Below are 24164 nucleotides of genomic sequence, written 5' to 3' on the forward strand. Positions count from 1 at the left end.
GATGTCCTGAATAACTTTGCCATGTACGACATGGATCCTAAATACAACTTGTAGAGCTGAGTCCAACATTCAGACACATTTTTCAGAAGTGTAGCAGGACTGTCGAGAACGGCACTTTGATTTTCACCTTTTACTTTTAAAAAATTCTCTGCCACCAATGAGCTTCTGGCCTCTGAAACTATGTGAATGTTTTTGGGTTTTACTGTAAAATAAAATAATTTATATACTAAATTTTTTTTGCTTTCCAAATTCTAAATTAAAAAACATGTGAACATTTTAGATTAATGAACTACAGTTGGGGAACAAAGTCAGTGGAAATGTTCTGATCAAGCATAAGAAAAATATTCAGATTTCTGATGCCTATAATACACAATAATCACAATCAAGTGATGGGATGGGGACAGCAGAACTTGCTTCGTAAGATATCCTGAACTGCTGAATTCACTTATTTTTACACTATTGGAGGAAATTAGATGTACAAGTTGATTTTTGGTATAGGAAATAATGCCTTAGAAGTTGTCTTCAGGAAATGTAACCTTAGACATTTCTGTAATATTTTTCAGATCAGGTGGCAAAGATTAAGAGATAAATCAAAAAAGTTTGTAGAACTACTTACTATGGGAAGCCTTTGGTTATCCTCTCTCTCTAATCTTTGGATTTCTGTTTGGTTAACATCATGCTCAGCCTGAGATTGTCACTTAGAAAGCTCATTTTTACGGCATAAATCGCTCCCTTAATATTGTGATGGATTATAATGTCCCCATTTTCCCAGTAGCATTTGACAACATTATTACCATTTGACAGACAAGATATTCTTTCCGTGACACAAAAAGCCTAGACAGATATACCAACTTAATTTATTTAACCGATAAAAATCTTCCCCAAAACTTCTGTGAACAAATGTGCAGTTAAAAAGAAAAGGAAACAAACCACATTTAAGATTTACATTTCCATACTCCATTCCAGAACAAACACATCAGGTGATCCAATGTGACTCTACACAAAAGCAATAGAACCGATGGCAAAGAGGAAGAAATTGTGCAGAACTGTGAATGTATGTAAAAATGATGAATCACAGCTAAGACAAGGGCAGGAGTATGGAAAAGCCTTTGCTGCACGAATAGAAAAGATGAATGTAATGAGAAAGTAGCTGCAGGATACTAATAAGGAGGTGGTAGAGAATTTCAAATACATTCTAAAAGAAAGCAGAGTCCTTTGTTTAAAAAATAAACCAAATACTGCAGAAGTCACTAACAAGTGACTGAGAATTAAAACCTTTGATAGGTGTGGGTTGCCTTGAAGGGAAAAAAAACAAAAGTAATGTAGTTCCCAGCAATGGATTTAACTTCTTAGTGAAAGACAGAGAAAACCCCGAGAAAGCAAACAATCTAGAGGTGATCCTTCCACATTATTAGGACTTTTTTTTTAATAAGAAAATAATAGAATAGCCATACTATTTTTTGACGTGAGTCCTCACCTAGTCATTATCTAGTAAACTGCAATGTATGTGTCCAAATATTGGAAAATGTCTTGACAACAGTAGATGTGTTCATAACACTGAGGAACACGTTCACAAAGGAAGGCTCCAAATGTCCTGAAGGAGGGAAAAAATCCATGAAGTGTCAAGTTTTTTGAAACCCTACTGTAACTTTTGGTAATGCTGGTCCTGGCTTTCTATGATCTTGCCTCCAACAAAATAAGACATTCAAGCCCACCATACCAAAGTGCGGCTGAGCTGGTCAGGAGCACAGCCATCTGGTAAAGATTTTGTCAATACTGAGTACATGTTAACTGCTAATTTCATAATTAAATTGCTTATCACATCTTCTTAGGTCGTGACGTAGTTTTGTTAGTTAAGACTGGAGCAGGGAAGTAGGGCCCCTAGAAATAAACAGCCAGAGGAATCTCCTGATGACCGTGCTGCCAAAGGGAAATAAGGTCTCAGACTGGCTGAACAAGTTTCAGGTCCCACTTAATGATCCATTCAGCAGCTCCAGGGCTTGGCTCCCAGCTGGAACAGCTGACCTGGAATTTCCTATGCTCCAGCCAGTGGCTGGCCAAGAGCACATCCACACACCAGCGTGAGGAGGAGGACAAGCTCATCCACCGTGGCCTGGGAGCAGGTTCCAGAAAGGGGCTCCCATTTGTGAAATACTGAAGACGACTTTTAGAAATGCTTCCAAAATACCAGTATTAACTATGAAATTCCCACATATATGCATCCTTGGATATGGATGTACCAGCATGCACATGACCCAGGGCATGGATACATACTATGGTATAGCCCTGCTTTACCGGGAACACGTATTCACATGTGGAGGTGATCTGTGTAGTCATTTTACTACAAAGGAAAGCGTTTGGCTCTTTATGATTAGATTTCTTTGGCCATCTTCCAAATTCCCTAAGAAGTACCTTCATTCTGTTTATCTGTTTTGACTCAACCCGAGTAACAATATTTCTTTCAGACTGCTGCTTATAAACACAGCCACGCACAAAGCCATACAAATATTCACAGCAAGGGTAAAGCCCTCTAAATGAAAGAAGAGGTCTATGATCTTCATAAAGCAACAGAGATGAGTGCAACATATAAAGTAAATCAACGCCTCTGTACCAAAGAGTTCTTCATCAGGATCTCTTCCATAAGAAATCTTTAATCCTTGTGGTTTATCAAAAGAACTGCCTGTAAAATAACAGTCCTCACGCTTCAGTGATTTTTGTGAACAGTTGTGCTGGAGGCTCTTGAAAGTACCTGGCCACACTGAGTCTTTTCTAGGCTGCTCTGAGGTAGCTACAAATGAGGATGGTCGTGCTGGCAGTGTCGCCGTGGCAGTGCAACAGAAGAAGAACACCTACATAGTGCGCTGGCCTCCATCCTACTTATCATAGAATCACAGAATGGTTCGGGTTGGAAGGGTCCTTAAAGATCACCCAGTTCCAACCCCCCTGCCATGGGCAGGGACACCTCCCACTAGACCAGGCTGCTCAAAGCCCCATCCAGCCTGGCCTCGAACACTTCCAGGGATGGGGCATCCACAGCTTCCCTGGGCAACCTGTTCCAGTGCCTCACCACCCTCACAGTAAAGAATTTCTTCCTGATATCCAATCTAAATCTACCCTCCTTCAGTTTGAAACTGTTACCCCTCATCCTATCATTACACTCCCTGATAAAGAGTCCCTCCCCATCCTTCCTGTAGGCCCCCTTCAGGTACTGGGAGGGGCTATAACATCTCCCCAGAGCCTTATGTGAGTATAGTGAGCGTATCTATTTTTATAATTATTTTCTGCATTTTATAGACGTGACTGCAATGCTTTCCACACAGACAGAGGCCACCCCTAACACAAAGGATCAAACATCCATCCGGTCGATGGAAACTCTCCCGTGGTAATGGTATCACTCGGCAGCCCCAGGGCCGCCATCTGGAACAATTATCTTAAGTCGCCAGATTTAAGATTCTCCAGAGCCTGGGGGAAGCATCCAGTGGCTTCTCCGCTCTGCTGCAGCAGCCAAACAGAATTATTTTTATACAGGGGAACACCCTTCTCCTCTGTGGTGTTGCTTTGTAATTAGCAGATTGTCTGTAGGCTACTAGGTGTCTGGAAATATTTCCATAATTTTCGTACAAGCTGAAGAGGAGATAAAAAGGAAACAATTAAAAAGATAGAGAAACCTTTTTGGTAAATAGATGAGAGCGCAGCAAAATAAACAGACTGCAGCACAGTGCGTATTTCTGACTTTCTTGACGAGCAGTTTTATGATATGCATCCTGCAGTCAGAACCAGATACTCGGGAAAAGACTTCTCCCGAGAGCGCAGCTGATCCACTGCCCACTGCAAGAGCTCTGGATCAAAGAACACTGCCTACAATCACAATTATTTTGCTTCAGCACGTCTCTGCCTTCATTTCTAAACCAAAATTCCTGACAACGGACATGAAGACTGCAGTAGATTCTGATCAGAAGCGCAACATCGCTGAAGTTTCTCCATCCTCTGCCTGTGCCCCCAGGCTGTGCTAATTGTCGAGATGGTGGCAGGGATGGTCAGCAAGGGGTTCTTCATTGCAAACCACCGTCAAGTAAAATCTCCATCGTGGTTTTGGTATTTCCTACGCTTGGCAGAAAAAAAAAACCTGTTATCATGAATGCAGCACGTTACATACCATGCAGGGAAAAATCAGAGGTGCTGCCTGAAGAGATAATAATTCCATTATCAAATAAATACTATTTATTGTGTAAGGGAATGAAAGGCAGATTCAGTTTAATGCACAGAGTAAGGTTTGTTTCCCAAGCCAGCCACATACTTCCTGTGTGAGCTGAAAAAGTTATTTCATCTGTCCTGACTCACGCTCAGCTGTAAGTATGAAGGGTATGGGAGCTGCTGATAAGATTTTGTGAATACCATGTATCGGTTTGTCTGTCGTTACGCTGCCAGCTCGGAGACAGCACTACATTAATTCAAGCAGTGGACAGCAGTTCTTTCTCAGAAAAGATGTTAACAGATTCAGATGATTCAATTACCAGTGCTTGAAAAGGCAATGCCAAAAAAAAAAAAACCAAACCCAAAAAAACACTGCTTTGAGAAGCTGTTTGGACAAGGTTCAAGCAGGAAAAATTGGAAAACCAGCTTTGCTGGCTCGTTATGCAAGAGTCATGGCAGCCTCTAAGCCTCCGGTTGAGAGATCTGTGTGTGGGGCCTGAACCGATCGTACAGGGAATCGCTGCTGAGTACCCAGTACGTGTCATGGGTCTGACATTCTGCGCATTGCTACTCAACATTTTTGTCAGTGACCTCAAAGATAATGTGACATAATTACTGACAGTTTGCTAACGACAAAGAGGATGATTCACTGATGGACAGCAGCTGGGATTGCTCTTCTAGTTGACTAAACAAAATAAAATGTGTATTAACACGCAAATATACAAACAAAATGCGTACTAACATGTAACCACGTGCTCACACCTACGCAAAAGGAACACAGGCTAAATTCACAAGAAGGGGAGATCCTGCTGGAAAAAGAAGTATTTTCCAGTTTGCTGCTAGATCTAACTTCCTCAGACAGCCACATCCTAAAGAAACAAGGGCTTTGCTTCCATCCCATAAAAACAGGAATACCAGGTGCTAGAGAGAAGGTTATTACCTCTGCTTTTAATCCATTTGTGGCTACAACAGAAATACTGTCTTGCCCGATTTATTGTGTCCACAATTTAAGCTTTTGAAGTGTTCACGTAGTAAAGCATGTGTATAGGGCTTCTTTGTGCTTAGACAGACCAATACAACACACAGGTTTTTATACAGGACTATGGGAAGTATTTTATATTAATCTATCCTTCACTGCCTTCTAATTTAAAATTTAACTTTGCCTTTTGATATCAGTGTCTATGTTCAATCCACTATGAGGCAAAATTCTCTCCATCACGACTCTTAACTCTGTAGTGGAAAAAAGTACCAGAGATGCCTGCAAACATCTTTACGTGACCACAAAATTGATGATATTTCATATCCTGAAGTTCGTTTAGTACTGTTACTATGTATAGATTCCGATCAGTTATAGAAGTAGACAGGAGTGTTAGTAGAGTAAACTCAGAGGAAAAGTCACAATTCTTCCCATCAGCGTGAAACCAATTGATTGCCACCGTGAAATCTGATAGTTTTGCCCCTGTACAACACAGCGACAGAACCCTGGTCTCATCCTGAAAGCCTGCATCTGCACACATCGCTCAGGATGGACTAGAGCTAGGAGCAAACACCTGGAATTACTACAGCCGGGTGCTATCCCATGCTCAATTGTATCAAAAGGACTGATGCACATCATTGGGAATGAACATGCACACTGTTTCCAAAAGGTAATTTAATGAATCACAACAGGTCTCATGAGCATTTTTGTTGGTAATTAGGGCCATAAAGCTACAGGGAATGATTTCAATCACCCACTGTCCATCAGAAAATAACACATAATTTAATAACAAAGCAAACAACAATATAATAATTGCAGCTTAACAGCTAACTCGCATTTTTAGCTTGCTAGTCAAAAACGTGCCCTCAGAGATGTCCGCAGACGCTGCTCCACTTTCTGACTCAAAAGCAACTGGAATGGAAACTGAGGCATTTAAAACACATCAAAAGACAGGCAAGCGCTCTTACTCAGGGTTAGGAATGCACGCAATAGTATGTATTGCAATGAAATGCAACTACAGTAAGTCACATTCACGATCAAATCTGTGCCACTTAAAAGGATCCTGGCTAGTTTAAATAGTTTAACTGCTGTGGTTTAGCTTAACTAACAACAGCTAACAAAAACCTGCTGCATTTACAAAAGGTTCACATCAAAACAGTGAGAAAGATCATCTTGTTTTTAAGAGACGCACCTGAGATTCAGGCATGTGTATAGTTCCCAGTTCTCATATTCAGCAGATCTGAAAGAGTTTTCAATTCTGCAACCATTTGTATGATTAATTTCCAAACCCAAGAGCAATCCTGCTGTATTTGGCTGGCAGTGCTCCGCAGACTTAGCGTCAAAGCTGGTACCTGGAAAGACATGTATGATAAACATAAATGATAAAAATTGATGTATGCAAATAGGACATATTTTAAACTAAGTCACTGAGACTTAAATATCAAACACAGAACGGCCTTCAGACAAGATGGAGACTGCACTTTTAACCTAAAAAATCCCTTTTAATTAATAGACATGTTGCTTATTAAATTAATTCAATACCCAATTTCCTAAGATCCTGAATTACAGCAGGTCTCACCAAATCCACGAGTGCTCTGCTTGGTTCAAAAAGTGTCACAATGTATAAATAGAAACTACGTGATACTGAAAAGTCATAATTATCTCAATCTTAGAAGCAGATGAAATGCTCCAGAATACATTGTTACAATATTTGATGATTAATTTTGCATTCCAGTACTGTGAGCTGGGTACTATTACAATTGTAAGCCCAATTTTGTCTGATACAGCTAAAGCAGGGTGCTGATAATCTGCAGAGAGGACAGTGGAAGACTGAAAGCTACACTCTGGGCACCACAACAGACACCTGTAGAGCTGCAGTAAAATTTTTTTTCCCCTGCATCTCAACAGACTATTAAATCTAAGATTCTATAATGTAATAAGAAGAGAAAATTATTTTAAGAATCAAGAATGTTAGTATTTTTTGCTTATGAGAGGGGTAGCATACAGTCCTTTTTTTCCTGATCTACAAAACAGAGCATTGAGCAAATTGAGAGTAGTGAAAAGGGTGGAACATCAGCCAGAAACAGGTTTAAAAAAAAAATAGAGGTGGCAGGCTTGGTGTCACGCTGTTACAAATACGGAAAGCCTGAAGCATGCTCCCTGTTCTATGCCACTACACAGGCAGAATAAGAAAGGGCGGATAATCAGCAGGTACAAGCTAGTATGATAAAAACAATTAACATCAGGAAATAAACTGATTTTTCTCAAAAACCCCATAATTTTACACAAACAGTATAAATTACAAGACAAAGAATACAATACAAAAAACATTTCTTCCTAAGAGGTGTAATAGTTTATATTCCAAAATATTTATCACTACTGTTGATAAATATTTTTACAATTTTTTACATAGTCCCTATCAAAAAATTCATACAGCAACAAGCTGTTATTTTACTCAACATTTTTACAATTTTACTCAAATACAGTAATCACCTACTTCCTCAGTACTCGTTGGCATTGCTCTGAGAGGAAGGGTAGACAAATTTACTGCTAGGGCTTTGATTAAAGAAAACACCATCTATTTTTTCATATAAGTTAACTCATCAGGCCTTCACAATCTAAAAGTAGTCCCCCATTCAAACTGAATGGTTACAGTAGTCTGGTTGGTTAAACAGAACAGTAGGATTTGCAGGAAACTAGTATGCAGAATCTAATACATACTAATTTGCTGCTTTTAAATGCAATTAATCTCAATTCTTCTTACTTGTCTCACCATTGTTAACAGGGAAATACGGCCATATGACAGTTTTCCTCATCTTCCTCATTGTGATTACAGGGATAACAACAGTGGGATGCTTTAAGTCAAGATGTCGCACTCAGACAAATTCTGCCCAAAACACTTGCTCCCTTTTCGTAAGAAAGGCAGTGTTATGAAACAGTGTACTGACCCTGAAATTTCACAAGAAATTTCACTTGTTTTAGTTTAGGCAGGCAAGTAGATTCAGGGAGTACCAGTATGCCCACAGCTCACTATGTAGAGTAAATCGGTGGAAAATTCCAAACAGCAAAGAGGAAGTAAATCGTTAAAGTGTACTTAAGAAATACCTATGCATAGTCAATAATTAATTGACTCATTCTCCTAGCAAATCATCCATGTTTCTTATGACGGTATTTGGATTGGTCCATGAATTGCCATCAGGATTGAAGCCCAGAACGGAAGCACTTAAGACGCTAAAGTCCTTAGGAAGACGCTTATTGGTTAAGCACAGAAATAGTTCTACTGAAGACAACAGTCTTGGGTTTTGTTTTTTTAAATAAGCATATAAAAATCAAAGCTTTTGAGAATACACAGACCAATGGATTTTGAAAGCGTTAACAATGATGCAGAATGATGGGTTTGATTTTACTGAGCAGAGGGGTGAAATCCTAATTCCTTGTCTGAAGGCACATCAAGTTTGACCACCTAATTCAATTGTGCCAGTATTACACGCAGTTTTAAAAACTCACATCCATTTATCCAGTTCTGTCAACACCCAGTAATTTGAAAAGGATGTAAAAATGAAGATCTTAAAATAATAAATTACTCAAAAAGCAATTCCGCACTCTCTGCCTCATAAAGCACACCTAAAGATTCATGTCTACAGGCACAGTGTACAGTGCTGTGCCAGTGGGAGCCTGTTTATGATTTGCAATGTATCTCACAGCAAATGAACCCCAACATACAAGTAAGGATGCTCAAATTTATGAGAAGTTCTTTTCCCTTTTTCATTACAAGACACGCACGCACAGAGAAAAGACGAAAAGAAATCTTAGAACGTTCTCCGAATAAGACTGAAGACTTTCAGGAAAGTCTGGAGAAAAGCCACTATTTAAAATACAATTATTTTAAATACTAAGGCAGTAAAAAATTATTCTCTGTTATCATTCTTCATAACTTTTTTTCCAAGATTCCCAAGTTTAAAAAGTACAGACTGTGGAAACTCAACCATGTTTTCCAACTCCCTGGGTTTATGGAATGGTAACGGAACCGTGCTGCATTACAGGCAGGCAGCCACCGCTGTACAGGATTTACAGCAACCGGAATATGGAAAAATAATTCTTGCAGCGACCAAAACCTTCGTGAAATGTTAACTGTTCGATGACGAATGGTGTCCTCCAGAAGGGAGGGAAGCCTTTGCCGTGGCTGAAGTTAGGCAGGGAGCGTTACTACAAGCAACAAGGCACTGGCTGAACATCTTACGCTCGCTGTTGGGGTGCCTGTTTTCGAAATGGGTTAAAAACAGCTGGTTGGAAAGCTTTTGAATTTCAGAGGGACACTACTGAGCAGCTGCGAGTGACAAGGAAGGTACCTGGGACCCGACTGCCCCCCTTGTCGCCTTGGTTTTGCCCTGGGTTTATCCTAAACTTCTCAACGAAGGCTTCAGCCTGACTTCGCGCACACAGACACAGACACAGACACACATCCCCACACACGGATCGCGAAGGACAAAAACCTTCCCCTCCTGCAGAAGAAAGCAAAGAACTTCACAATTCACAAGGAAAACATAACAGTCTGCCCCGCTTTTTCGTTCTCTAAACCTCATTCAGCGCCGACCCCCCACCCCCGCCCCAGGATCCGGACTCGGGGAGAGGGGCGTCCTCCAGCTGCTCGGCCGGGCGGTGGCCGCTGAGGGCCACCTGCACTGACCCTCGGCCTGGGCCCCAGCGCCGCCTCCCGCCCCCCTTCAATGCCGGCCCGGTTTCAGCGACACAGTGGGGCAGGGCCATCGGTTCCCGCGCCGGCTCAGCTCGGGTCCGGAGGCTGTGGACGGGTTCCGCCTCCCGGCGGCCGCCGCTCTCCCCGCCCCCGGGCCGTGTGTGCGGAAGCGGCCCTGACGCGCGGCGCTGGCGGCGCCCGGGATTGTGGGAGCGGGGGGGTCGGCGGCGGGGAAGGGGCCGAGGCCGGAGCTGACGGGTTCCGGTGTCGGGCGCAGACGTGTCGGCCGGGGCTCCGGAGCGAGAGGCGCTGCCCCTGCCCGCTCGGAACAGCGTCCGGCCCAGGGCCGGCTCGGCCCGGCCCGGCGGCGCCGCCATGTCCGGGACCAGCAGTCCCGAAGCCGTGAAGAAGCTGCTGGAAAACATGCAGGGAGACCTGCGGGGCCTCAGCCTGGAGTGCCGGAAAAAATTCCCCCCCGTCAAGGAGGTGAGGGGCGGGATGAGCCGGGGCGGGCCGGGCGCTGGGCGCTGCTGCGAAGGGGCCTCCCTGGCCGCGGGGCCCGGCCGGAGCGGAGGCGGCCGGCAGCGTCCCCTCAGCCCGGTGCCGCTCCCGCTGAGGTCCGTCCTCCATGGCCGCGGGTCGCCGAGCGCTCTCTGCGCCGAGACGGGGCTTTGCCGGTCGCGTTTGCTCGTGGGTCGTTGTTTTTAGTGCGGTAGCGAGGGAGGGGGGGCGGCCCGGGCCAGTTCACCTCAGGGGGCGGGGGCTGGGGAGAGAGATCATCTGTTGACAGGGGCAAAACGGGGGCAGCCCCTCTTAACCCCAGCCTCCTCCCGGGGCAGAAGCACCAGAGTTCGGCGTGGCTGTCTCGGCATCTCCCCCCGAAACCCGTCCCGGGGGCGCGGGGCCTCGCAGGTCTCCCGTGGGGTCTGTGTCCCACCCGCGCAAGGAGCCCACAGGCTCGCCAGAGCGCGGCTCCCGAGTCAGGCTTCCTTATTTATTACTTAATTTCTTCCTTATTTATTACTTAATTTCTTCCTTATTTCTCTGTCTGCCTGGCTGCGCGGGTCTCCGGTGATCGCTGGTGTACCCCGTCATGTTGGGGTTACGTGGCTTTCCCATGGGGTATGGTTACAACTGGGGAAGCTTGGAAGAGACGTAGGCTTAGGTTACCTTTTTCTCTCTGTTTAAAAATTCCATCAATAAACTCATGCCAGTAGGAGCGTTACATTTTATTTTTCCAACCTCGGTTTACTCGGTGTGTAGCTGGAGACTTCAATAAGTCCTGATGAGCAGGATTGCTTGAACTGAATTTTTCTCTCTATTTTGAAGTATACATTTTAACTGTGTTTTTCTCTAGTGTGTTTACACAGTCAGTTTAACTTTTTCCCTATCAGTAGTTTGCCACTTTTTAAAAAATATTATTTCTATGCAATAGCGAGAGGAAAAATACTAATGTATTAACTCAGACTAAGATGCAGAACCAGCAGCAGGGAAAATAAGATAAAGACTCTGTCAGTTTGGAAGAAAGGAATTACGTATGTAATGTGACTTTAGTTCCAAACAAGTGATAGCATATTTAATGTTGTGTGAAGTATTATACACTTGAACAGATGAATTGAAGCTAATGAATCTGCTTGTTTTGAAAGGCATGAAACGACACGCCGTAGGCATAGCGCATTATATATGATTGTAGGTTGCAGAGGAACGCCGGTGCGTTTGAGAAACTGTGTGTGGTCACAGAAAAACAAGAGAAAGTTGTGATCAGTTCAGAGAAATTTGTGTGTAGTCACATGTAAATAAGAAAAAGTTGTGGTGAGTTGAACAGAAATTTGTGTGTGTGTTTTGCAAGGAGGCGTGGGTACTGCTTCCACTTTCTCCTGTGTATTACTCTGTGACTCTGAGTAAGTTGTTTGGTCTCTGAACAAGTTTCCCCACTGTGTTAATGTTTACTTTATTCAAGATCTACAAAGGAGATGGGCAATGTAGTTCTTAAGTTAGCATTTTTAGTAATGCTTCATTGTATTTGCCATCCTAAAGGTTAGAGTAACTACTGCATGTGCTGTTCTTGATACTTGTTCAGCATATTTATCTTGTGTAAGTATGACTGTTTGTGTGGTGTTCCCTTTTACATCTCGACAACAACTTGCATAGCTTCATTAAAAACACTTAACAAAGTTTTTCACAGTTGTTTGGAGTTTGGGTAGGTTTACGGAATAAGGCTGGAAGGTGTTTATAAAGAGATGTGACTCTTTCTGCTATGAGTTGTGGGCTCTTACAGAGAGGTCTGAGGTGAGAGCAGTCCTACAGTAGGATGTATGATACAGTCGCAGGAAACGATCTTACTTCCTCGCTTCTGGAAGCCATTTTTTTTGTTGTTCTGGTTTTGAAGGACACGGGTCTCCTTTTCTGTCAAATTTCAACTGCTAAACAGGTATTTTAATCGCATGCATTTGGTCTGATTGTGATTAGGTTTGGCTAGAGTGATCAGAGGAATGGCATGTTCTTCTTGCTGATTTGGAACAGCACCAGCTTTTTAAACCATGCTTAAACACAGGCTTTTTGAAACAAATTCCTACTACTTATACTCTCACTTTTTCACTTGCAGCGTAACTAGACTTATCCTCATTACTACCACTTATGTTGTAATTTATGAGTTTATCTTGCAGCTGATGTGTATGCTTCCATGTCACTTAATAAACTTATCATACTGTGATAAAGCTATTGAAAAACTCCTAGTCCAAAATTAATAGACCTGTATTGTAGTTGTTAGATTTGATAGGTACTTTATGAAGTAAGCTGCTTCTAAATAATCTTTTCAATTTCTGATGTAATCTAAAATTTTGCTCACACCTATTTGTTATCATCAGCCATTTCTAAAATGATTTGTCTATTCTGTTTTTTTGATTTTTATATTAATACTGTTAAAATTCTGCAAAATGAATATAGCTGATAGGTTTGCTGCTGATAAAAGTAGTAGTGTAGTTCTCAATTCTACTTGATGGTCAAATGATTAATTTGAGCAAATCCTGTTTTAATCAATACTTCAAGGAGTTAGAAAGCAGTATGATCAGAAAAATAGACCCTGGTTTGTTGGTTTTTTTTTTTTAAATTAAATAGGGTTTTAGTTTTCACTACTTAAGATCTTTGTAATGCATATGTTATTACAAACTAATGCCATATCTATTAGGTACAGAGAGACCAAAGCGATATTAAATGATTCTTTGAACAGGCAGGTAGATAACACAGCTGAAGACCTTTATCTCTTTTTTTTTTTTTTTTTTTTTGGGGGGGCTGGGGGTGGGGGGAGCATGAAGTGAAGGGGGATGGATGCAGCAGAAAAGGGGACAGCTGGCTGTGGGATCCTACAGACTGGGATTTAGACCTTATCCTCAGTTGGGAGCTGGAAGTAAGGTCTTAAACCCTTATTGGAAATGGAACTTGAACGCTTCACTGTTTTAAGCACTTTCATCTCATACGTTTTCTGTTACTTCTGAGTCTGTAAAGTTTTCTTAGTAGGTCACATTTATGTGGAAATCATGTAGTTGTGAGTCCAGTCACTTACAACTGGATTCTGAGGTTTTTGCTCACTCTGATAATCTGTTAAGAAACACTGAAATTACTGAGTTTCTCACAAAGTTAAATTTATGACACAAATATGTGGCAAACTTCCTTCGCTTTAGTTAGAGCTTTTAACTAAGAAATAGGAGAATGTGTTGTTGGCCCCAAAGCAATCCACGCCTCATCTTTGCTCTGTGTGACAAATAATACCTGAGTAAGATTTTCCTAGGTGGTGCTACTTAATGCATGGAGAATGGGAGCTGCGGAAAGAATCTGTGGGTTTGAAGTTGTGTTGCTGGTGATGTTTGGGGATTAACTACCTTGTTAGACTTATTTTTCTTAAGGGTGTGGGGAATACCAGTCACTGTTAGACTTCAGACCCATGTCTGTTTGTTGCTATGTGGTTTTTCTCTTTGATACTTCCTCAGATCATCACTGACTAGAGAAGTATACTAAACATGAAAGCTATATACTATGATCAAGGAGTGATTTGGTGGTTATGTTGGTGATATGTCAAAACTGTTTATATTGGCAGATGTGTGAATAATGATATTACTGAAAAATGTATTGGTATTTTCACAATATGTTTCTGTTTCCCAGTTATAAAAACAGACACCAACCATGGCTGTGATAGGTCTCAGGGCAAGCGTAAATTAAACAGCATCTTTTGGAGCCTGAAATTACAGAGGATGAAGCAGTCTTTGGTACAGACATCAATGCTTATGTTATCTTGAGTAATCTGGCATTGCTTCTGGAAAACAATACTACTTGGTCATTATTCTGTTTGTAGTATGGTGGGCTCTAAGCTTTGCTCTGTACTAGAGAGCATCGTAATGCTTCTAACTCTGGACTGAATTGCGTGGCACACGCATAGAGCTTTATAAACTTAAACTCCTAGCGACTGGAGTTTTCGATATCCTGTGCTGGGCATGTGGCAAGCTGGCGGTGCTCTCTTTAGGGAGCTGGAGTAAGAATTTTGTCTTATCACAAAATTGAAAATAAGTTTAGTGTGCTAAATAGGTTACCTGCTGCTTCTTATTACTGAATGAAGATATTGTTCTGTAAGTTGCATGTGATTTGGTTAGATAGTTTCACTGCGTAAGAAACCTTAGAAATACAAGGGGAAAATACTTATAATGAGCAGAAATAATGGAGTTAAAAGGGGAAATGCATATACCCAAAAAGTTCTTTTCAGCCTCAGTTCCAGTTGTATGTAACTCATTATTGTTTACACAAATCCAGCTCAAGAGTCTCAGCTTTCTAGGAGGCTTGTAGTCTCTATGTTGACTCAGTTTTTGTTTTTTTTTCTTGACTTTTAAATAACAGTGAAAGCAAAATGAGCTTTGAAAAGCACATGAAAAAAATGAACTCTTACGCAGCTCCCTGCACAGCTACGGGCACGCTTGTGCTGGTAGGAGAGGGCAGGCAGGGACTGCATCCTCCCATGGCAGGATCTGCTTGGCCCGTTGTGGGACGGGGTGTGCCCTGCGCTTAGCAGTTGTGCAATGGATTGCAGGTTTCTATATGTTTTAGGATGTTTGCTGCTGCAGTAATTTGGAATAATAGGGCTGGAAAAGAAATAGTGTTCAGCTTCCCTCAGCCTGGAAGAGCAGCACAGTTTTAGCTTTGAATACTTTGGTCAGTTGAAGCACTCCCTTGAGGCTCCTGAAAGATAGCTTTTGATAGCCTCTCTGTACTGCTTCTTTTCCAGATCTTTGTTTGAAACAGCAGTATTGCTTTTGTTTAGCTATTTATTGAGTTGTGTATGCCTTTGACCTACAGACATATTTTTGAAACTGTATTGTAAATTAATTTGCTGTATCTAGGAAAGATAATAGAATCCAACTTTGCAGTCTTATTTTCCTTCTTTTATAAATAACTCTACTTGCAGGCCTTACAAAATTATTTCGGTAAAAGTTAAAGAATCCAGATTTGAGTGACTTCTGGACAAAGCAAACTTTAAATTATTCAATTACAGTAGGAGTGGTGTGGGCTGGGCTGAGCTGAGCCAAGGGACAGGATTTGCCCTTTCTGAGGGGCTATCCATTGTGTTCTGTGAACACAGGTTTTATTCATGTATTTCTTCCTTTGGAGCCCGCCCCTGTCAGCACCAAGTGACATACATGACAGTTTCATCCCCTTGGTTAAATCATTCTTATTTTGGAATGATACGCTGATCCTGAACACATCCTGGGGCTAATGCCAAAACATTAGTTGGGAAGCTTGTCCTTCCAGGCAACCTTCCTGATGTCATTGAGTAGCTGTATGAAACTAAGTATGAGAATGTATTGCGAAATTTAAACATATGTTAAAGATACAGATCAGTTAATTTAATTTATAATCTCAAAGTGATCTTTAGGATTCTTAACGCAACTGGAAGGAACAGTTAAAAAAAAAAGTGTGAATATCAGCTGTTTGTTCTGTAGCAGTAACAACATTTCAGAAAATCTGTTAGATATAGTGCAGTACACAAATCAGAGAAGGCTAAGAAAGAAAACAACATGCTGAAATGCCTTGTGATTTGGGCATTTGAGTCACTTGATGTATTACTAGCATTGAATGGTTTGTGAGAGCTCTGCTTTCATGCTACTCTAGTGGTAAAAAGATGAGCCAAATCGACCTGGCAAAGAACAAACCTTTGCACATAGACCATTTTCTGTAGGAGTAACCAAGGTTTTCGGTTTCCTGCTTTATTTTTTTGAATAAAATAGATTAAATAATTTTGACAGCCTACAGGGAACTTAACCTACACTGAACTTTCCAGGTTGGTTAATTTTCAGGTCTTTGCAGCATTAGTTCAGAAGGATGCAAATACTGTAGGGGTTTTTGTTTGCTTTAATGGGTATTCACTTAACTAATATTTTAAAGGTTCTTTTGAAATAGAGAGACTATGCTCTGTAAAATGCATATTGTCATAATTAGGCAGCTTGCACTCAAGCATGTGTTTTGTGCATGTGACTGGAGATTATTCTGTAGCATTCTTTAGTTGCCAGCCCGTAGCTGAGCTTGTAACTTGAAACAGGCAATCCCTAATATTTCCTTTTATAATTCCTGATTTTTACCAATCGCTGTGACTTCTAGCTTCATGTTTGGAATCCATTCTTTTTACAGTGTTTTTTTTTATTCAATATTGATCTATGTACAGTAGTAGTTTTCAAAATTATGTTTTTAAAAGTGTACTGTTATGTTTCTAGGGGACCGTCATCTATTCAAATGTGCTCTAATTCAAGATTTATTATAAATCCCAAATTTCATGTAGTGATTTTAGTCTTTGGTAAGAAATGTCATGTGTTCAAAAATGATTCACATCATGCACATAGATCCAATTTCTCCATCAAGTAATACCTTGCAATTTAATGAATGAAAAAAATGACTAAAATTTTCTGTATCTCAGTCTGTCTGTAAACTTCTCAAGTTAGGTTCCAGTGCAGGATTAAGGTGTCTAAGTTCCCTTCATTGATTGTGCAGGCTCGGTTTGTTATGGAAATACTGTCAATAGAGCTGAATAGAGCTATTCAAAGGATCTTGTTGCCAGGGGACTGAGTCATTCTGTCACCTACACGTTAGGTATCTTTACCACTTGAGATACATTAATGTTTCTTCCTTGGCTTCCAGCAGCTGGTCCAGAAGAGCGTGAGGTCTTCTACTGTCTGCACGTCGTTGTCTTGCATACAGAGGCCTAAGGTTAGACCTCTGTATTGAGCCCTACCAGCAAGTCAGCTGAATTAGCTTAAGGAGAGGCTTTAAGAATTAAGGCACATTCAGTAGAGACTAAATCCCCATTGTAATGGGAGTCTAAATATTTAAATTTGTGGATCTTAATCTCTGATTTAATCCCCATCTGCCTCTCTTGGCTTCCTGAAGATTATAAAGGAAACCTGTAGCAGAAGTTGGAAGTTCATGGTGACTCCAGTTCTCAACTAGTGCCCAAACTGTCTTTGTTGTTTCTTTTTACCAGGTGCCTGGCAAAGAGGCATTGCTGTCTCTGACTGGGTGACTCTGAATATGGTATTTGTGGCAAAGCCTCAGGAGTTCCCTAGTCCCATCTGTTCTGATCAACAAGCTTGAAGGCAAAATTAGTTTGAACTTCAAGTGTACATCTCCTAAAGCTCTGAAATGGGATGTTGTTTGTTTTTTTTTTAATGTAGAATGGTGATTGTTGTGCAAAAGTAGGTAATGAAAATTCAAGTGCTCAATTTCAGTGACTTATAATCAGTAGTGTTGTACTTGATGGATCACTCAGAAATTCGTTAATGGTAGACATGGACTCTCTCAAGATATCCACGCACTACATATATATATATATATATTAATATTATATATGTAAAATATAGTGTAGATGTATAATTTATATATAATCTAATACAAAATACAGCGTACATCCTGATTCTATCCTGAATCTATCTGATTTTATTTACATCAGGTTCTATCTGACTGTGGAAGTATAACTTAAGAATTTGTTGCTAATTGGCTGTGTTTCTTTTGTATCAAGTCTTGGTTAGCTTTTTTTTTCTTTCGGTCTACATCAGTGCTGTTCAATAATGAGTTTTCTTATGTTATTCATTCTTATTTATTCTGTTGATTTATGTGTGATGGTTTTTCCAACTGAGGTGTAACATTTTGTTTGTCAAATGAAAATTCTTGATGTTAAATATTTGTATTTAATTATCTTTACCTTCGCATTCGTGTTAAATTATGTACCTCCAGAGGTAACAGCTCTGAAGCAATTTAGATAACAATGGCACCTTTCCTGGCATTATTGACTATTAACCTTCAGGATTCTGAATTGGTTGCTGATACTGCAAACTGACAATTTCAGAAGATTAATGGACCAGAGGAGTAGTCACTTCTGTCAAGAGAAAGAGCACTTTTAATATGAGGCCAACTAATATAGTTGCACTAAAGATGGAAATGAACAAGGTTGTGTGTTTTTAAAATACAAAAACTGCAGTATCATAAATCTTGAATCAGTGGAGAAAGTGTGTAATAGAATCAGTTAATGCTTTTATTTTTTTCTCAAAGCATTGGAGCTCTGGTAATTGAGAGTGGCACCATCCTTGAGTAGTATTAAGTGTATCAGGAGTTAGTTTGGTATCTTCAGTTGTTGTTGTGCCAGTTGTTGGGATCAGAAATGTACGCTATTTATTTCCTTCATTGAGCACAAGTAAATCATGATGTAGAATAAACCAGAGCAGTTTTCTTTCTGTTTCAGCTAAAGTGTGAACCGCTGAAGAAACTACTTTGTATATGAATAGAGACTGATGGTCTGTTTGCAATTTGTTGTCTTTGTATGCTAAATGAAGGTAATACAAACAAAAGCAGCAAATATTTTAATTTCTCGATTGAAAAAAAAAGTAGGTTAATTAGGTTGTTCAACTATTCAAATAAATCAGACATTCCAAACTTAAAAAATTGGAAAACTGTAACTGGTTTTGTATTGAAGGTTTTGTGATGGTGAAAGTGGTTTACCAAAATACAGTCTTCAATTTATAGGAAAATTAGTACTATTTTACCATGATAGCTAAGATTCTGTGGAAGAAAAATTATAGCGAGAAACTTGTGGAGGAATTGCAGAACATGAAGTGTTTTGAAAGGAGCATTATTGCCTTCAGTGTTCCCTTCTTTCTTTCTCTATTTGTACATATATCCAGGGTGGAGTATACATCTGAACAGCGAATGCAAACTGCTTCATGTTCACTATAGCCTCCCTTTAGGCAGCTGTGGACATTAACAAGCCCTCCCCTTAGTCTCGTGTTCTTCAGGCTGAACAAGTGCAACTCTTCCAGCATCTCCTTCTCTATTGTTCTCCATTCCCCAGCCATCTCGATAGACCTCCGCTAGACTTGCCCTAACACGTCAATGGCTTTCTTGCACTGGGCAGGCTAAAACTGGACGTATTCCTCCAGCAGCAGTTCCACAAGAGCCGAAGAGAGGGAATGACTCCCTTCCCTTGACCTGCTGCCTATGTTCTTGCTAATGCAGCCCAGCATGAAGTTGGCCACCTTTGTTACCAGGGCTCATTGCTGGATCTTGTTTCCACTTTGCTGTCTACCAGGACCCTGGGTCATTTTCTGCAAAGCTGCTTTGCTGTCTGCAAAGCCATCCCCCAGCCTGTACTGGTGCATGGAGCTGGACTTTGCAGTGGCCTTTGTTGAATCTCATGAGGTTCATACCAGTCCATTTCTCAGCCTACCTGGGCTCCTCTGAATCTCTGCCTTCCCCCCCAGTATGTTGAACAGTACCCTGAATTTAAATTTGTCTGCAGACTCTATGCTATAAGGATGTTAAATGGTATTAGCCCCAGTATCCGTCCCTGAGGAGCACTACCAGTAACTGGTTACCAGCTGGACTTTATACCATTTGTAATAAACCTTTGAGACAAGCTTCCGCCCACTTTACTGTCTACTTGTCCTTATCTCACCAATTAGACTATAAGGATGCAATTGCAGATGTCATCAAAGGCTTTGCTGTAGTCAAGGTATAAGATATGTAGTGATCTCCTCTTACCCACACAGCCCATCATCTCATTGTAGAAGGTAGTTGGGTTGGTGAGACTCATGCTAAATTTGTGTTGGCTGTTCCTAATAATCTTCCTGTCCTGCATGTGCCTAGAAGTGTCTTCCAGGAGGATTTGTTCCATAACCTTCCCAGAGAGTGACATGAAGCTGTAGTGCCCCAAAAGCTCTTCCCTGCCCTCCCTTGAGATGTGTGTGGTGCTTACTTCTCCCCAGTCATCAATAACCTTCCCCAGTCACCGTGACCCTGATAGAGGGTGTCCTTTCAATGACGTTGGCCTTTGGGTGTATGGGCTTATATGTGCCCAGTTGATTTAAGTTCTTGGTTTGTGTACTCACTGCCTGTATCTGCCTTTACGGTGGGTGGTGCTCCATTCCCAGAGACTCTGCTGGTAGGCTTTGCCCCAAGCCAGTAGAATGTGAGCAACCTCTAACCCGAATACGTTAAATCATTCAATATAATAAATCCCTGAGAGTGCACAGTGCTGTCAGATCAGAACTGGCATTTCACCAGTTTAAATCACAGGTAGAATGAGTATATATAAAAGAGAAAGGTCTGAGTAGGGATTGTACTCCTGGGGAGAAAGATAAAAATACAGAAGGCAAGTACAGTGCTTTTTCACACAAATGTGGTATACTGAAGTGCTTTCATGAGGTTGATTTAGTGTGGAGCTTTTTCTGAGTGTGTCCTTTTCCAAATAATAGTTTAGCAGTTCAGTAACAGTCCAGAATGTGCTTTTGCAAAGCAAGCCAGAATAACAATGAAGTGAATCTGTACTTTAGACAGGAGGATCTCTTATCTAAACTATTGGATGTAGGGTTGGTGTTCCAGTTGGAAAGGCAGATAATGATGAATAGGAAAAAATTGCTCTTTTTATTTCACGTAATAGGTGTGGAAGTGACCATAGATGACACATATTACTCTCATCCAATCTCAGTAAAAGGTTGGCAAACAATATAATGTAAATACCAACATAGACCATCATTCCTGAAAGCTTTTCTTTTTAGAAGAGAGAAATCAAAAGCTTGTGTAGTGAGAGCTGCAAACCTTACAGCAATTTTGGTATTTCTGGAGATAGCAATTTGCTCTGAACATGCAATCAGAACACAAATGGTCATTCAAAACATTAGTGGTGAAAATTCTTTATTTTATTACTTTTTGGTAACAACACGATCACATTTAGAAGTTCATCAAAAAATATATTTAATGTTGGATCAATCCTTAGTAGAAATTAGTACATGCCTGGTTAATACATTAAGTATTTTTATGCGTGTGTATAATTTTTGGTTAAAAAAAAAAAAAAGGGTGCTAATTGCGAGATACCAGTTTCTTTGAAGATCAGCCAGTTGATCCTTTTTAAAACCTTTTTAAAAACTCCTTTTTGAAATTTTTAAAAAATTGCTGATGCGGTAGAGACAGTGGGTACTCTTTTCACTTTCTGAAAAGGGTCACTGGTAAGAGAGAGATCTGAGATTCAAGTTTTGTGTCTTCTTTCCCTTATGAAAAGTTAACTACGTTGTTATTTTTCAATGAAAGAAGGGTAGCTCTTTCACATTTACCACAGAGTAAGGGCTGTAGGGATTGCTGTGGAGCAATTGATATGCTGTCGGATCACATCCCAGCTGACCCTGCGGTCACCCTCTGGTATCTTGTTTGCCTGTCTATGTGCATTGCGATAGGGCTCCATGATGTCTTTGCCCGTGAGAAGTAAACCACTAAATAATTATACAGTTATGTGTTCAAGCATACGCCATGCCATGATTCCTTGTGGCCATTCTTGGGCTGCCAGTTAAGATTATCATCATCATGGAGTTAGCTATAGTGGTATCTTTCACAGACTGATCCACTGCAGTTGGGTTTGCGAGCTTTCAGTGTCCCTGAAAGACAGATTTGAGGAACTGATGCCTTTTAGATGCCCTTATTGCTCTGCTGCTGATATGGGTAGCTTGCCTTTACATCATCCTGACCAGTATGTAGTAGATCATCCTAATACCTCCATATGTTATTTATGAGTTATAGATCTTTATAGTCTGTGTGCACATATTTTACATGGAGAAACTTAGCTCTGGGACTTGAATGTTACCTGGTTGTTGGAAAATGTTGATTCTGCTTAAGGGAGTCTTTGCTTGCTGAGTGCCTGAGCAGAAATTACCTGTCTCTGGTACCTGGTTGGTGGTTTTAGCCCTACACAAGAGTTGAAATTTCTGAAAAGTTGGAAGATGCACACATTGCATCTAATGTGTGCATCTAACGCCAGGAAGGCTGAAGTTCTTCCTTGTTTGAACTGAGAACTGAGAAATCCGTGAGGAGGGGAAGAGTTTTGGATCTGTGAAACTCTTAAAACTGAGGTTGAGAGTCTTTACAAATTTCCACATCCCGGGGTGTCTTATGCAGAGAACATATGTCTATACAGTAGCTTTAAGGTGAGGTTCTTGGGAAGCTGTGACTGTTGTTGTCAGACCATAACTTGGGAGAGGAACTTCGAGACCAGGAGGCAGATATTATGCCTAGGCTTCTTTTCAGTTTACTTGCAATGGCACTACGTGTGTCTTGGGTTTTTTTGGTACATAAATTCTCCATTTGCCTTACTTTGGTTTCTGTGAAGGGTGATTTCCACGTGATCAGCAAATACTTGGTAAGTTCCAAGGAAGCAGAAAGATGATGGGGCAAGTGCTTGAGCCTGGAGGGTCCTGTTGAATTTTGCTGTGAGATTATTGACTGCTTGTTTAAAGGCAAATCAAAGTATTCAGAAGAGATTGACCTGAATATGTGCTATCACCGAGAATCAATTTCTGTTCTTCATCAATATTTCCCCTCACCAAACAGGGTGCTGTGGTTGCTTCAGGAGAAACATGAAACAAACCCAAATAATGGCAAGCATGTGTTTGAGACACTGTATTTCTGTCCATTTCACAGTTGTTAAAAGTAGCAGAATAGGAAATATAATTGATGGAAGGTTTCAGTCTTGAGCTGTGTTATGTTACAGGAATTACCTGTATTTGCTTCCTCTTAAAATTAAAGAGATAACTCGCTCATTAATTGCGGTGCTAAGAGAAACTCTGATAATGTTACTTTAAAAAGTGGCGACTGCTTTAAAAACATGGTGGCTTATATTTGTGTGGAAGTAAATTATCATATTTATACCCATAAATGCACAGTATGATGCTGGCCATCTCCTCGATTAGTGTTTTTATAAGATTCGTTCCTAATGGGGCGGTGTCCTGGAGAATGCTATAGTAATTTCAAATTGATGTAAATTTATAAACTTAGTAACTTGGCAAATTGAAAGAGATATGAACAGGTAAATTGATGCAATCCAAATACACTTTTACACTGATGTAAGCAGAATAGCCAGATAACTATTTAGAGTCTCATTTTTTTCCTACTGGTTATTCGTGATCAACCGAAGTAATTTTTTGTAAATGTTAATATGTGGTCTTTTTTACATCTATAGTGGAGTAGTGGGGGTTTTTTTGGTAGGATGTGTGCAGTGTAATTAGTTTTCAATTGTAATCATTTTGAATTGGGATTCTAAATAGAAACCAGAGCATAATGCAGATAATCATAGAATTTCCTACATCTCATGGAGGAAAAAATATCTGTTATATTCAGAGCAGTAGTTGTTGTTTTTCTAGTAGCTGTTGTTTTGTTCTACCTTAGTTTTAGAAAAATACATGCTATTTTATGTAAAGCTAGCATGGAAACAACTAACTGGGAGACATTATGTTGGAAATAATTTTTTCCTTCTTCATGCAGAGTGCACAGCATTTGTGAATGTCACGTGTGTGGGCAGGCTTAATATTTCCTTGGTTCAGAGTGAGTTCGTCACTCCTGGCAAGAAAGAAATCGATTGCCAGTAGATGGTGATGAGGTTTAGTTTGAAGATAATTGAAGTTGGACTGTGACAAATCCTTCATATTAATTAATAGGAACAATTTGTTGTGACAAGATCCCCCCTAATTAGCTGACAGTTTATAACTGAAGAAGAACGGGGATTGACTTGAAATTTAGACACTTCGACACATTAAGTTAACGTAATTAAAATAAATGAGAACTGCATTTGGCACTCCTCATTTTAATTATGTGAAAGATATATTTGCATGTCTCTCTGTGCTCATTTGAGCGTCTTGTATGTTAGTTCAGGCACTGTGGATATTATTCTGTCTGTATTTTTAAAGTAGAAACACTGCGTTCAGCAAAGCTTAAATAATTTCCCAGAATTTC

The 24164-nt window shown here is 40.5% G+C and overlaps 1 protein-coding gene and 1 long non-coding RNA gene across 4 annotated transcripts in view; one reads left to right on the forward strand and one right to left on the reverse strand.

Annotated features, from left to right (window-relative positions):
* Positions 1–843: 843 nt before the first annotated feature.
* LOC141737100 (uncharacterized) lies at positions 844–10025 on the reverse strand. 2 transcript variants are annotated; one of them, XR_012585157.1, is made up of 3 exons: positions 9858–10025; positions 6363–6522; positions 844–4102 (listed from the first exon to the last, which is right to left on the reverse strand). It is a non-coding gene; the product is annotated as an uncharacterized LOC141737100 (long non-coding RNA). The 2 variants fall into 2 exon arrangements; XR_012585145.1 differs by having other exon boundaries at positions 9664–10023.
* A 4-nt stretch (positions 10026–10029) lies between these two features.
* The window catches only part of MON2 (MON2 homolog, regulator of endosome-to-Golgi trafficking), a 74603-nt gene continuing 60468 nt past the window's right edge, over positions 10030–24164 (forward strand). For both annotated transcript variants that reach the window (XM_074571643.1, XM_074571668.1), the window contains exon 1: positions 10030–10352. In XM_074571643.1, the coding sequence (XP_074427744.1) occupies positions 10242–10352 (111 nt within the window). In that variant the 5' untranslated portion in view covers positions 10030–10241. The remainder of the gene's footprint in view (positions 10353–24164) is intronic.

This window comes from Larus michahellis, chromosome 1 (assembly GCF_964199755.1).
Source record: "Larus michahellis chromosome 1, bLarMic1.1, whole genome shotgun sequence".
Taxonomy (NCBI): Eukaryota; Metazoa; Chordata; class Aves; order Charadriiformes; family Laridae; genus Larus; species Larus michahellis.